This window comes from Charadrius vociferus, unplaced genomic scaffold (assembly GCF_000708025.1).
Source record: "Charadrius vociferus isolate BGI_N301 unplaced genomic scaffold, ASM70802v2 scaffold309, whole genome shotgun sequence".
In the NCBI taxonomy this organism is placed as follows: domain Eukaryota; kingdom Metazoa; phylum Chordata; class Aves; order Charadriiformes; family Charadriidae; genus Charadrius; species Charadrius vociferus.
The window spans coordinates 3,649,671-3,664,826 of NW_009661370.1; the positions used below are offsets into that span (position 1 = coordinate 3,649,671).

The window sequence follows — 15,156 nt, forward strand, 5'->3', positions numbered from 1 at the left end:
ATAGAACACATTCTTTTGACAGGAAAGGACTATCAGGAATTGCTGTCTTGCTCTTGCTCACACAGTGTCTGTATCAGAGGTTACAGTGATCTCAAGCTATAGCAGCTTATTATTCTGCTATGAGAGAGAAAGGTCATAATCAAATGGCAAGAGGCTGTAAGATTATGCCAGTGCCCTTAGCTACAGTAACTTGCTACTGTTTCAAAATTATTTTTTCTGAAGGTGGATTTTGTCCTGAATAATTCCTTAAATGTCACCTTTGTTGTAGTGAGTGACTTGTGACAGATGCGGAGTATGTCCTTGGTACTCCATGGTGTATTAAAGATAACTGACGTAGCAAATCTTCACCACTTCCAAGTTGCTCTGATTGAATGGTGTAATTGTTCCTTTTTGCCCTGTGAAGGATGTGTTAAAATTAATTTGATAGCTGTGTAGGCAGCACAAGATTCCTCTTTTCCCCTACTCCTCCACCCCAGAAACCCCGCTTCAGTTGACTGGTAGTTCAGTAAACCCTCTACCAGATTTACCTCAAAGCTGTATTTGACAATATTTGAAACTGACTCTTAAGTATTTCCCTTTCCTATTTTCACATGCTAACTTCTCCCAACAACACTAAAATTATGAAAATGAAGTATAGAAAATGCCAAATTATCCACATTTCTCTTTTTTCTTTTTGGAACTGAGCACAGTGGATCCCAGCTGTGACATTGTCCTTTGAATGCTACCATACATAAATTTATACTGTACTTTTTTGTTACTGCACAGAACTTCATGCAGAACTTCCATGTTAGGCCAAAGGGATGAAGTTAGGTAAAACAGCCAAATTGTAGGAGGAGGACCTAATGACACATCCCCTTGTTGAAAGATGCCTTCTCTAGATGAAGTAGAACTCCAATATTTCCTGAATTAACCACCCTTCTGTCAGGTCCTGCTCTGTTTTCTGATGCTGCTTCCTCTAAGCAAGTTACTCTAATTCCACTGAAATTTGTAGTGGCTGGGAAACTGGCAGCTTACTGAAGACTTAAGATTTTTATCTTGTTCTGCAATCCACTATGCTGTCACATCAGACAATGAACTCTCATACACTAAAGAAAGTGGAAGAATTCTTTGCAATTTCAAAATGAATTTGTAAATTAGAGTTCTTGCCGCAACCTGTAAGAATTAGTAGGAGTAGGTCAAGCCTGGGAAAAACAGGGTTGCTTAGTTCTTGGGAAAGATTTAGTGTTCTGTACATGTATCAGAAGAAAGACACATGTGAAAGTTGTACTGTGAGATGCCTCTCCCAGTGCTTGTTTCATCACTCCCATAGACCAGAAATGAGACTCCTTGAGCCAAACAGGAAGAATAACTATCTTGTTATGACAGAGAGTAAACTGTGATGAGCTAAAAGGAGTTGGACAGAAGCTAAAAGATTAATATTTTAGAAGAACCAGGACACCTGATTGTGCGTAATGGAAAACTTGAAATTAAGCTGCTAAGCTTGTGTTCTAAGGAGGTTTATAAGAATTTATGATGTTTTTGTTGTGCCAAAGCTTTGAGAGGGGTATCCTTTAGAGCTTCCCTCAACTCATTTGTTAAAGGGTTTCTTTAAGAAGAACCTTTTTCTTGGTTAACGTAGACATTTGCTGTCTAAAGTAAGTCAGGAAGCAATTTCGTCAGTATTTATCGGGCGGAAAATTCAGTGCTGCTCTGAATCAAGAGTAGATTGCCAAAGAAGTCATTCATAAGTGTGTGTATTTATGAAAGAGCTTTCTACCTACAGTTTCTTCTTGCTAGTGAGCTTCTCTCCCGAGATTAGGATCTCTGGAAACTGAGGATTGCTTTATAGTGAATTTGGACATAGATTTGTATCTTGAATTTGACTTCAGACATGGATACATTTCTGTGCATACAGTTCATTCATCAATCATTGACGTTAACTAGATTTTGGGGATGTTCCTGAATGCTTCACTGCCTCCAGAGCCAAGGATGTTTCAACATCTTTCATAAATGCTAACTTCCGTTTGTACAGTAATTTCAGTTGGGAGTCCTCAGTTAGGAGCTTTAGAAACATTAATGAGCTTGGCTGTAAAACATGCTTAAGTAAATATAATTAACCTCATACTGCATGATGGCAAGTCTTATGCACAGAGTGACTCTTTAGTTGGAATAGGAAGACAACCTAGCCTGGATGACACCTGTGATTTAACTGCAGAGCCATCTTTTTCCTATGAAGTAGAGAATTTAAATCTCCAGCTTTTGCTGTATACTGTCAGAAAGCAGTGGAAGAGGAGGTTAATGGATGCCTTGCTTTTATGAGACAGGAGAAAAAAATGGGGCCTGGGACATCTGTCTTGTTCCATGTGTACTTTAAAAGGTTTTTATTGAGGCATGAAAGGTTGCATTGTTCCACGCTTTGTCTTTTTGTTGCTTATCCAGGCAGTGATGTGCTGCCAACAATTCAATAAAGGATTTTTTCAAAATATATACTATTAACTGATCTTAAACCTCACATATATGCTACGTGGGTACTCACAGAAGAGAAGGGAAAGACTTCTTTCCGTTTTCCGTCCCCTTCCCCATTTCTTCTATTCTCTTTTCTTTTCTTCTAGGTAAGGGGAATTGTTGGAAATTAAAAAAAAAAAAAGCCTGAGTTTGTTAATGTTCAAAGTGTGATTTTCAACTATGTCTTTTGAACTGGGATGGGGGAAAAAAGCAATTCTCCGAGCTTTTGAAATGTCTGTTCTATGACTATTTTTTCCTTAAATGCTTGATATATCCTGGGTGCATTTACTCAAGTTTGTGTGTGTGTGAACTTCAGTGAGCTATGTCAGAGGAGAAAGGGATAATTTGGTACTGTGACTGAAGGACAAAGTAAATCAGATGGTAGGATTACCTCCAAAGCCCACTCTTCAGTTTGGTTTAATAGTTTAAATGATTTCTACACTCTTCAATCTATGAGGCAAAAGAAAGAAATGGAATAGAACTAACTCAAGTGAGTACTTGATTATGTTGGAGTGCTTGTATTTAAGAACTAGTCATTCAAAAGCTCATGAACCAAGCACCTAATCAGTTTTTGAGGAAGCTTGAGAATAATAACTTTCAGGAAATGTCCATGATCTGTTTGAGGCTTTTTTATTGCTCTGTTTACTCTGTGCTGTTCACATTAATAGGACTTGTGGATATGGGCATGGATGACCTGGAAGTCTCTATAATCACAGAAACCATTTAGTTACTGCTTTTGTGCCCACATCATGATGGATGTTTTCTGGTTGTCCCAAACACCGAGACACACAAATCCTTTCCTGTTTTGCAGTTGGCTGAAATGCCTCTTTCAGGCCTCACCATCTTGCAACTTCAGGGGATCTGACACCAATAGAAATGTGCTGCACTGGCTGTGGAAATTCATATTTGGAGCTGCAAATCTTTATTTGGCAGAAGATGGGGAGGTTATGATCACAATTGAGATTGCAGTTGAGATAAGTTAATGAGTTAACTTAACTGCTGTCAGGTTGCTGTGGAAGTGAGTAGCACTCACAAGTGTTAGCAATGGCAATTGATCAATGATGGCCCATCCCTGATTTCATGTATGTGAATTGGATGGACTAGGATGAGGTTAGGTTTATAAGTGCTCTCTGCTCTGAAGGGAGAGCTTTTTAAATCTGTTTGCTTAGCAGTTCTGAATGTGGTAGATGATGAAATTGGTTTCAGGATAATTTGAGGGAATAGGGCAGAATCTTGTGCTAGTTCACTGCAAATATAAATAGCTGAGTTAGCAAAAATTATGGAAGATTTGAGGAAATTATTGTTTGGTGAATTTAAGTGTATTGGATGCCCCAAGTGGACATACATAGGTTAGCAGAACCTATGTTAGAAGAACAAATGTCTATTTGCCTGCTCACTGGAAATGCAGGAAGGTATTCTGGCAGCAAGCCTAAATTCTTGTGTTTTAACAGTAGTATGAGATGATTTAAGTCCAGGATTTCAGCTATAGCCTTCTGAGAGCACTGTTCATTCAATATGGTGAATCAGTAAATTAGAAAGACTCAGTGTGTGACTAATGTGGTAGGGGCACTTTCAGCAAGTTTACTGGTTCCTCGTAAAATAGAGTGGCTAGTTTAGCATTCCTGTTCTTGAAGTGTTACAGCTGATTAGCTTAAAAAATATGTAAGATAAACTCTTATATTATTTTCTTAGCCATAGTGAAATGGGTAACAATTGTCTATAAAAGAAACAGAGGTGGCTTGATAGTTGGTCTGAAAAATGTTGCCATATCACATGTCTTTTCCCCTCCTAAATACAAATCACAGTTCTTCAACTTTGCCTTTAATAACTGAGATGTTTAACAGCTGAAATAAAGCAAGCTTAAGTGGAAAAAGAACTACAGGATGATCTCAAGTACTTTTCTTGATACGCCTCCAAAGTTGTTCTCTTACTGTGGTGATAAGGATAGGCATGAGTACTGCAATTGAGCAGGTGAAAGGCTGGTTATTGCAAATTTTTGCAGGGGAACAATCGCTAGCAATAATTTGGGAGGGCTCTTTTTAGGTATATTTTGCAATTTTGACACACATTGGTCAACAACAGCTATTTGTGGTTGATATAAGGGAATGAGGAAAGGGAAGTTGTTAGGAATTGTGTGAAGTACAATAGATGACATCACAGCATTGTACATTCATGTAGAAGTAATAGTCCAGAAACTGAAATCAAAGTTTTGAGGAGGTGCTTCAATATGGCTAACCCATCTTTCTCTGAAGTAGATAAAGATCTTTTAGCTAATTTGAGGAGAGCTGGGTCAAGTCTGGTTGAACTCCATTTCTTTTCCCAGGCAATGAAAGGCTGAGATGAGACTTCCTAATGGAAAAAAAAAAAAGTTAAATGGGCCATCAGAAGAATGAAATCGTTGGATGTTTAAAACCTTTTAACAAAGCCAGTGAAAGTGAGTGGTAATGATCCCAGTTTTCCAGAGAGATGATAACTAGTCTAGGATCCCAAAGGACTCCTTCCTATGTTGTGTGCTGGCTTTTCTGGAGAAAGGTCAACAAAAGTACTTAAAACACTAGTGCTGTGTTATTTTACAAAGGGAAACAAATGTATTTTTTTTCTCAAAGTAAAATATAAATATCTTACACATATCTAAGCTGTCTGTCTTCTACCCTGAGGTAAAACCAAGCAAGGATTATAGTTTACTCTTTTCCGTATGGATGGAAAGCTATAGACATTATTGACATTTCTAGTGACAGGATGAATTTATCCCATTAGTTTTAATGCAGACAAGGTTAGAGCTGAGCCAAAGTATTGTAGATTAGCATGACAGAAGCAATAGACTTGTTCACAGAGCAGCAAAGATATAGTGAATGAAATGCCTCTCTTACTCCATCTGCAACCCAGAGGGTCTTCTGGATAAGGAGGGGTCAGCTAGTGAGCTTTAGCTGATGACGCTTTTGTTTTTTCCTGTCTTCAGATATCTCAGCTTATGACAGAGACTAGTCGAGAGGGCCTGACTGAAGCAGCGTTGAACCGCTACAATGCAGATAAACCCTCCTTGTACAGCTTCCCTGCTTCCCAGAGCACATATGTTGCCAGTGAAGTATCCACAGGCACCTCGGTGGCAGCATCATTTTTTGCCAGGTAAGAGAGATTTCTCAGATTTTCCTTCTCTGGAAACATAATTTCTTTCAAAGGAGATGATTCTGTAGTGAAGAAGTGGTGTTGACAGACAACAGCGCACATGTTGAAACATGGCTATAGATACAAATCTGTCACAAACTTGCTGAATTACTATGAAAATATTGTTTAATCCACCTGTATGCATTTGTCTGTAAGATGGGGATGATATTTCTACCCTCTTCTGTAAACTCTTTCTTTCACTCTTGGTTTGGGTTAAAATGTGATTGCACTCCCAGAATAATAACTGATTCAGTGACATTTTTAGAGGGATGTATCCCTGAATGAGAAGAGCTCATCCAAGTAATTTTGAGGTAGACAATTGCAGAGCTAACTGGAGGTGGATAGTTCTGTTTCATAGGCAATCTTCAGGCTTCTTTATTGAATTTTAATTCTAACTAGGGAAATTATAAAGACTGCCACTTTCAGACTGAAAAGTTAAGGTTACTGATTTCGGTTTCTGTCCCTGTCATGCTGTTGAATTGTCCTGAGGGTCCAAACTCAGCCTCAGAATGCCCTTTCTGTTGAATATTCAGCCAATGTTTCAAAAAATCTCGAGGAGATAAAAAAATCTTATATCTGTCTTTATTAATTTGTTAGTAAAAATAATTTTTTTTGAATGGACATAGCAGCTAATAAGTGAAATATGTATTATCAACAACAGAAATATTTTTTTAAATGCAGAAATACGCTCTGTGCAGAACATAATCTTTTTAGCCCACTTGAATCCCTATGTAACTGAAGAATTTGAAATAATCCTTGTCTCTTAATGCTTTTCAATAATTAGAAGATTGGCTTGGAAAGAATTGTGGAAGTAATGAAATAACAAGAGAATAAGCTGTTTTTATAGCACTTCCAATCCAATCTAGTGAGAGATCAGAATTTCAAAACATGGAGTGAACTTTTGAGTGGAAGCCTCAGGCATATTCAGATTAACTTCCTACCCTTTAAAGACCCCACTATTAGTAGTTCCACATGATTCTATTTTATTTTAAAGGTAAATGGAAAGTTTATAAAGTTGTTGGACTCTCTACATCTGGAAAGAAGATTTTCCTCTCCTATTTTTCCTCAGAAACACGAGGACTGCATATGTTCAATCAGTGTCGCTATAAGTGAATCATGTAATAGGATTAAGAGTAGCATTTTAGAAGACACAGTGAATGTTGTTTGGGGCAGCTCTGCCATTTTTTCTTTACAGATGTGATGGTGCAATAGCAAATGTGAATGATGACAGTGGTCTTGATTTGCTCCCATTTTCTGTTTAGCTGCAGGCAGTTGAAATTAAAATTACTGAATGTACTCATATGGTAATATCTAACCGGAGTGCAGATTGGGATTAGCACATATTTTATCATGAATTGATTTATGAAGATGGCTTAGCTCATTTGTTCTTCATTGTTTCACTGTTTTATGCTGAGAGAATTCATTTGCTCTTAATATAGTCCGCATAAATGTAGGAAACTAATCAAATTTACTCAAAATCCCTAGTGTAAATCACAGCATTTTAAGTGGAACTCTTGTCAGTTTCTAGCTGATAGTGCGAATTCTTGGGTATGCTTGGCCCAGCAGAGATCTCATGTTTAGGCTCTTTATTTTTAAACCGTACTTAGCAAGACAAAAATGCCTGGGTTAGTTTGAATTATTGCATAATTAGATTAATATCACTTATATAAGTCAGTTTTGTTCTGGACTTCAAGTTATATCATCTGCTGACATTTCAAGCAGCAAACCCAAGTCAGTTGTTCTCTGCTTGACCTTTTAACAAGAAAATCCACAACTTGTTTTCAAAATGTGGATCCCATTAATTTTTGTTTTGCATCTTATGTGTCTATTTGCAATTTTTTAAAGTTGGGGTAAGAAGTGTAAAAACCCACATGTATGTGTATTACAAAATATAAAGTAGAAGGCAATAGTTGTCAAACTCATTAACATGGTGTGCTGTTTACCGTATGAAAGTATCATTTCTACCAAGCATATGAATTCTAAACTTTTGGGTTTTTTCTGATTGTAAGTGGCACATGGAGTAGTGACTACCAGCTTTGCCTGTTTTTTTTTTGGTTTTTTTTTTTTTTTGAATTTGTGTCACATACAATGTTTTCATGGTTGGTGAATAAGAAATTATGACACTGCCAGGGAAATTTGCTAATGTGAATCTTAAGTTGGAAGTAGAAGAGTAGAAAATATTCTTTTGAAATTTGAATAATGTCTCACAGTATTTCAATCTAAATTCCCTAACAAGCAAAGGAAACCTCTGATGAGGCTCAGATATAAAAGTCATCCATCATCAAGAAAAAAACTCAATTAACTAAAATGCTGTATTCTGGAGGAAATGTCAAGGCATCCATGGGAACTTTTGGTTATAATTACTTGAGGAACATCAGGAGTGGCATACAGAGAGCTCATAATTTTTTTGTTCTCAGGCACTACTCGTCCAACAGTGATACTCACTTGAGTGGCCTACAGCTGGCGTTGAGCCTTGGAGAAATGTGTGAAGGCCATAGTGACTCCCAATCTTTTGAAAAGCCAGGAGACTTATCAGTTGTTTCAATACTTGACTGTTGTGTTTCATGATCTATAGCTGACAGGTTTCCAAGCCAGCTAAAAGGGCAACAACTTCTGTGAATTGTCATTTGTTGGGATTTTGCTGCAAGAGAACTTACGGTATCTCAGGATTCCCATGGGACAGTATGTGAATGTTTTAAAGGAACAAACATTGAAAAGTGTCCAAAGTGCTTTGCTCTTAGGCTTATGAATATTACATGATACAGGTATGGATAATGAATTTCCAACGGTGATTCTGGCACAGAAACTGGATTCAATCAATTGCACTTCTAATGGCAAGTATCAAATTAGCCTTTCTGTTCAGGGCTATCACTCATTTTTGTCTTAGATATCCTCCAATCCATGCTAATTTAGCATCATCCTCCTTCTCCGTAAGTATTTGTGATGAAAATAATTCATTTAGTGAATGCGAAATAATAGTAAGATTCTTTACACAAAAAGAATCATCCACAGAGAATTTTAGGGTTTTTACATGAGTTAGCTTTTGCCTCCAGTTTGGATGTTTGTTATAAGAAGCACTGCATTTTTGGTCCGTTGCCTCTTGCCTTGTGTTCTCCAAGGACAATGTTGGAGTGTGCCACCTCCAGCTAAGAGTAAAGTATATGCTGGTGCTGATGCTGCCAAGAACTGAGGGAAGGACCTTCTATTGCTTGTCTCCATGAAGCTCTAGCAGGTCAAGGGGCATTGTACTGAATCTTGTTCCTATCTATGCTGGTTTTCGCATTGTGTGGAGAAAATTTCTGGGACTCTGACTTCAGCTTTGGCCTGACTACTCCATAAATAAACCTGCCCTTCTGAAAAAAACTTCTCTGTTGTGACTGGGCTGTAGACTTTCAACAGTCTCTCAAAGGGTGATAGCACAGTGCAGGAACTAGAAGTCAAAACTGGACCAAAGCCTTTCAGTTGTCCCTTACAATACCGAAAGGTTTTTGGGATCTTGGTAGTATTCCTTGTTTCCGCTGTCACAGTAAGCTTGCTTTCTTGGAGAGGAAAAACTTCTATTGCATCAGGACAAAGAAGAAACATAAAAGCTCGTTTCACTTTGGACCTCAAAAAAGGTAAAAAATTTTGAGAAGGAGATATTTTTAAATGGTAGTCTTGAAAGTGGTTTCCTGTTGCTGGTCAGGAAGTGTAACAGTGTATCTTGAACAAAAGCCCGCCTCAGGCTGAAATCAGATACAGTCATATTTGGATTAATTAAGCCTAATGGGAATATAGATAATCTTGAAAGTAGCCTGAAAAATCTGTTCTAGGGATCATTTTCCATGTCTTTATACAGTTTAAACACTAAGCAGGGCCACACAATGCTACTGTTGTAGATGTAACAAGGCATGTTTTTCAAATGAAATGCAGAAATGTCCAGATTTTTTGAAAACTACTTATTTTGCAACAAAATAAGAATACAAAACCTTAGCTTCATGTATAACTGACATGTAGCTACTCAGCATAGGATAGTTACAGGCTCTAGTTACAGTTACCTCCATTCTTGGAAGTACTGCTGGCGAACCTTTCCATACTCATTCCCCATCCCTGCGTGGTTTGGCAGCTAGCAGAGGAGGAGGTGAGGCAGTGCCTTACTGCCAAGGGGTATTGTGAACGTTGTTTTCAAAACACTGCTGAATGCTTCACAGATTTCCCTTAGACTCCTGAGAATCCTTTTTGAATCTTTTTAAAACTTCTGGTACTTATTGTATGAACTACAAAGCTTATATGAGGACATTATTTGTGGGACCCTCTTGTTAAAGCCGCTGTGCTGTTTTGATGACTTACCACTCTAGAGACCCCAGAATCTTATGCCTTGCTGTTTTTTGCACACATGTGATAAACTATCATCTTATCACACAGCTTTTGATGTCTGCTGTTTTTCCTTATAGGTGAACTACTATGTGACTTTTGTTGAAACTTAAAGTTAGGAGCTGGTCTGCACAATCTTTCTGCTTGTGGGGAAAATTTTTAAAGCCCAAAGGCTTAGAATGAAGGAACACCAGGGCTTTTCCTTAAAGACTGTGTCTTGTTTTGTTTTAAATTCATCATACCGTTTTAAGGTCCTGGCTTGAATGTTTTTGAGGTTTGGGGGAAGTTCACCAAAATGAACTTTTCCTGGCATTGCAACAGAGGTGTTGTCAGGCCATGTGCAGCAAAACCAGGAAAGAAACAACTAGTGGAGAAGGAAACGGATTGGAGTGGGTACCACAGAGCCCAGCTTTGACTTGGGAAGCTCCACAGGAGAAACATTTGATTTGTGTTAGTAGTATGGCTGTAACTGGTGTAGCTGAAGTGTTACACTAGCAGATGCGGAGCCAGGTCAGGAATCTCCTCTTGATAGTCCTATAACTTGTGCAGGTGCACAGCAGGCTGTGCAGGCACACCCAGGGCATTGGTGCTGCAGAGGCCTGAGAGACCTCTCAGGAAAGCACCTGTGAACATTGTCAGAGAGTGAAAGCTCTGTGCCTTTCTGAAGAAATTTCGGTTGAAGTTTTGAATGTTTTTAAATGGTCTGATCTGCAGATGGCTTGAAGAAGAGTGTTTCTTCATGCTGAAGAGTGGTGGACCCAACTGCTCTTTCAAGCCATGCAGTGGTTCCCTGGTTTAGGCACTGCTTGAGAAGTCCTCAGTGTCAAATAGTGGTGACCTCAACATCCCTAAGAAAAAATTATTTTCTGAGACTTAGACGAAAACATATTTTGGTTTCTTGCTGTCTAAACTATGCAGAACCTAACAGAATTTTCTTTCATTAGCTGAACAAACTACATTTAATGGTTAAATTGTGGTCAGACATTTTGAAGAACTATATATTAACAACTCTGATTAGAATTTCTACTCTTTTCCCTCATCTGCATCATATACTGCATAAGAAATATGTAAAGAGAAGAATGTTAAGATAAAAAATCCGTAGCCAGTCTTTCAGTAGGAATGCTGGCAGCAAGTTTTAAGACATCTGTAAATCATTTTCACAAATATTTCTACCTTCAAAGCCTGTCTTGGGGCTGACTAGTGGGGGAAATTTCAATCACAATGATTTCAGTCAACCTGAAAGACTGTGAAACAAGTATTTAAAATTGGCACTTAGGTTTAAGTGCACAACTTCAGGGGCTGATTATTCATACTTGTTCAACATTCATCAAAAATGTAGGAGATCTATGTTTACAGTCACTGCTTTTCTGTGCTCCCCATTGCTGTGAGAGCCCTCACTAACAGGTCATTTCTATGTCCTGTTACTGATGTTATTTCGAGTGCATAAAGTAAAAGCCAAACAAAAGGGAATCTTGACTCTCCTGAAGCCAAAGGAGGCTGGCAGTTGGGGCATAAAGAATACTCTTTTTCTATGCATCAACGTTTAAAAAAAAAAACAAAAAAGTCCTGGCAGGAAAGACTCTGCAAGATACGTGTAAGAATATCCAGTGCCTAGTAGTGGAGGCAATTATCTGATACGCAATAAAAAAATCAGGACTTAGGTGGCACATCTGGACGAGGGAAAGCAAAGGTATTTGAATGGTTTCCAATTTTGCATGGTAGTTCTACCTTGGGTCCCAAACAATTTCCAGTGATGTTTTTTTTTCAAAGCTGACACATTCCCCGTGGCACCTTTGTTTGAATCAGTTAATATATTTTGTTTACAAAAAAGTTTAGCAACAGGATTCCAGGCTAGGTCAATTTCTAAAAGGAAGTGTGTAGGATACATGTCTGAAACCAAGGTGTCTGAATCTTTGGATACTTGCACACTGCCATTACTTAAACAAAAACGTAAGAAAGTGTATGCACTTTTAGACCTGGGTTGGAAATCTAGTTGTGATACGTTGAATTTGGCATTGGGCTGTAAACAGAAATAATTTGAACCTTCATGCCAATTAGATCCACAGGATTTTGGGAGTGATCCATGGAGCTATAAAAAGAAATAAGCTAAAATTACCCTTAGGTTGATGTAGAACACTATAGTTGCAGGGGCATGCCATCTGCTTAGCCTTAAAGCATGTAACTGACAAAAAGGATGTAAATATTTGTCATGTTTCTAGTATCAAAGTAGTCCAGATCTACAGGAACATTTACCTTAAGCTAACCAATATATTTTTGGGGACTAAGCGTGTTTTAAAATTAATTATTTAGAATAATTGAAAGTAAAAGATTACTGTCCAGAAACAATTTATTGACCGTTGGACAGAGAAATTAAAATTCCAATCCACAAAAGGTATGTTACTTTGATGTTATGTCTGTATTGAAATATGCTACACCTGCTTCTGTGTGCGGCACAAGGCGAGTGTTTTCTCATCTGCACTTGCCCCACGTATGGTACGTTTTGTATTGATGGTAATGTCAATCACTGAATAATGTTGTTATTGAAATGTTCATCAAGATTTGGAGTTCCTTGTGTAGCTAGCCTTTCACAGTCCTGAGAAATCTTGATAATTTTCTAAGTAAAGCTCCCCTTTCTGCCCTTTTTCTTTGGAAAGTTTTGAGATAATATGTTGTTTCTCTGTGATACGGTCCCCAATTACATCGTACGAATGTCTGGTTCTGTAAAGCAAAGGACACATACCATGAAAGTTTTTCTGCTTAAGAGATTATTTTAAAATTGGTATCTTCTCTCAATAGTATGATTCATGATATTAATTGTTTCTAATATATACTGCCTGAAAACCAGAATCTTAGTTTTTCTGATTCCTTTAAGAATCTGTAGTGTTTAGTTGTAACTTTTTGTTTCTGTAAATGTGTGACTGCTTTGCATCATTTTCATTTTCACTTTTTTACGTACACAAGTTTGTGGACTTACATCTAGAATTCATTTGCCCTATTAATTTTTATATGATCAATTATGTTCAATTTTTAAATTTAAAAAATTCATCTGGGAATGCAATAAATTTATATGTGCTTTTGCCTCCTTTTTTTCTGACTGCTTATTTTCTCAAGTACCATTCCATGAAAATTTATGGTAACTAGGGACTCTGTTAGCTAGTAAGCAAACACTGTCCATCCCTCTCAGATGCTGGAGTCAATAACTGATTATATTACAATGAAAAGGGCCAGTAATGCAAACATCTACTTAACCTATGTCATGCAATGTGCGTGCTTTGTAGAAGCTCTGTTATGTAGCCTCTACTGAGACAGAAGGAGGTAAGGAAGACTCTTCCTGTCCTCAGTAATTCTCAGTGGCCTTTGTCCAATGTTTCTGAGATGTTACCTTAGCTTAAAGTTTGCTTTCTCTATTTGTACCTCACTGATTGCTGCTATTACAGATAAGAAGCTTTAGACCCGTAAATGACTGTGCTGGCCCCATTCTTGCTGTGACTCTCAAGTCTTAGATGTTGTGTACTGATAAATGCCTTGCATTGCAAGGAAGAATGTTGGATACTGGTGATATGACAGTGAGACACTGATTATTTTAGCAGTTTACGAAGGAAGGAGGCAATTTCTTATGGATTTGTATTCCTAGTTCTCCTACGTGATTTGGAGCATTTAGTACAAAAGTTGCTATATGTATGGAAGCTGAACTCCTGCTGCTGTCCATGTACTATGCTAAACCAGAGGTAACTTCTTTTCTACTTCTCTCCACATCTTGTGATGTCCTGCTGATTTCAGTAGATTGCAAAGGTTAACTGAGGATATGTTTGGCCTTCTAATTTCTAAGAGGGCTTTTAGGGTGCTGGAGTACTTGCTACATGAACATCTGTTCCCCACTGATTTAGGAAGACTTAAAAGGAACTGAGGCTATTTCCTTCCCCCAGTGCTGCCTTTCGCTCCACCTGACAAGTACATTGAGAAAAATTGCTAGCAGCATATGCAGTAATCCCTCAGCACCTGTTACCAAAGACTCCTGGTGTTTAATCTTGCGTTTTACTCTAAGGGCAGTGGAAATAAAAATGGACAGCATTAATCTTCTGGCTTCTAGTATAGTTGTGACTGCCAACTATAGTATAGGCAACCTCCTGTTGATTTACTGTTTTGCATATTTCTTGCTTCCCTTATACCTTGACATAAGAGTTCTGATTTACAGTGTCTCTATCTTGGCTTGTGGAGAGTGAAAGATGAATTGATGAAGTTGCACTGTGTATAGCAGAAAATTATATGCACCACCAGTTGTTTTTTCCCCTCTGTTTTTAACACCATCAAAATAACCTTCACTCAAAGAGATCATAAATTCATAGTAACAAGACCTTTTCCTAAACACCTGGAAGTTCAGTGTGGCAAACTTTTTATTCTGATTACTGCTTTCCTGTTACAAGACATACTGTTACAGTGCTGCCCCAGCAGCCTTGAAATTCCAGCTGTGATTTACCCTGTCTGTAGAGTTCTGCACCACCTGCTGAAAGAGTCACTGTTTTCTTAACCTTGGGAGCAATCCATTCAACCGCTGAATAGCTTTTCCTTATGATTACCAATGAATACAGACCATTTTAGTTTTCCTTGCTCATAGAATAAAAACTCCAACAAGAAAATGGGTTAAAATGTTGAAGTATTTGTTTACTGCCAAATAATTTAATGTTAGGTGGACAACTGCCAGTTGGGCTTGTATATATGTGTCCCTGTGATGTGATTATAAAATATGATAAGGCCACAGTACACCTTTATATGTGACTAGGTGGACTGTAGCAAATAGAGATTTAGAACCTCACCTCTTTGGTCAGCTGTAGGTAGAATATGATGCCCATCTTACAGCTGCTGTCCATTGGCATATTGCAGTCAAAATATTGGTTTGGTCTCTTCTGAGTAACTCAAGCTCAGGATTAGATGCATGCATTGCATGCAGGACAGGGGCTCCAGAGCTTTCTACCATGCATCTTTATTTGACTCTACAAATTGTCTTTCAGGAGACAGATTTGTTAAAGCAGAAAACAAAAAATGATTGTACGCATTTAGGAAACAAGTAATTACAGGAACATTGCAGCTAACAGAGTCCATTTTTCCTGTGAATGCATTTCTTGAGATTTCATGATTTTGGGCTGTAGCTTTAGA

At 38.0% G+C, this 15,156-nt stretch overlaps 1 protein-coding gene across 1 annotated transcript in view; it reads left to right on the forward strand.

Moving 5' to 3' along the window:
* The window catches only part of KIF26B (kinesin family member 26B), a 305,891-nt gene that overhangs the window by 124,176 nt on the left and 166,559 nt on the right, over window positions 1-15,156 (forward strand). The window contains exon 3 of the mRNA XM_009893663.1: window positions 5,444-5,610. Within this exon, the coding sequence (XP_009891965.1) occupies window positions 5,444-5,610 (167 nt within the window). The remainder of the gene's footprint in view (window positions 1-5,443; window positions 5,611-15,156) is intronic.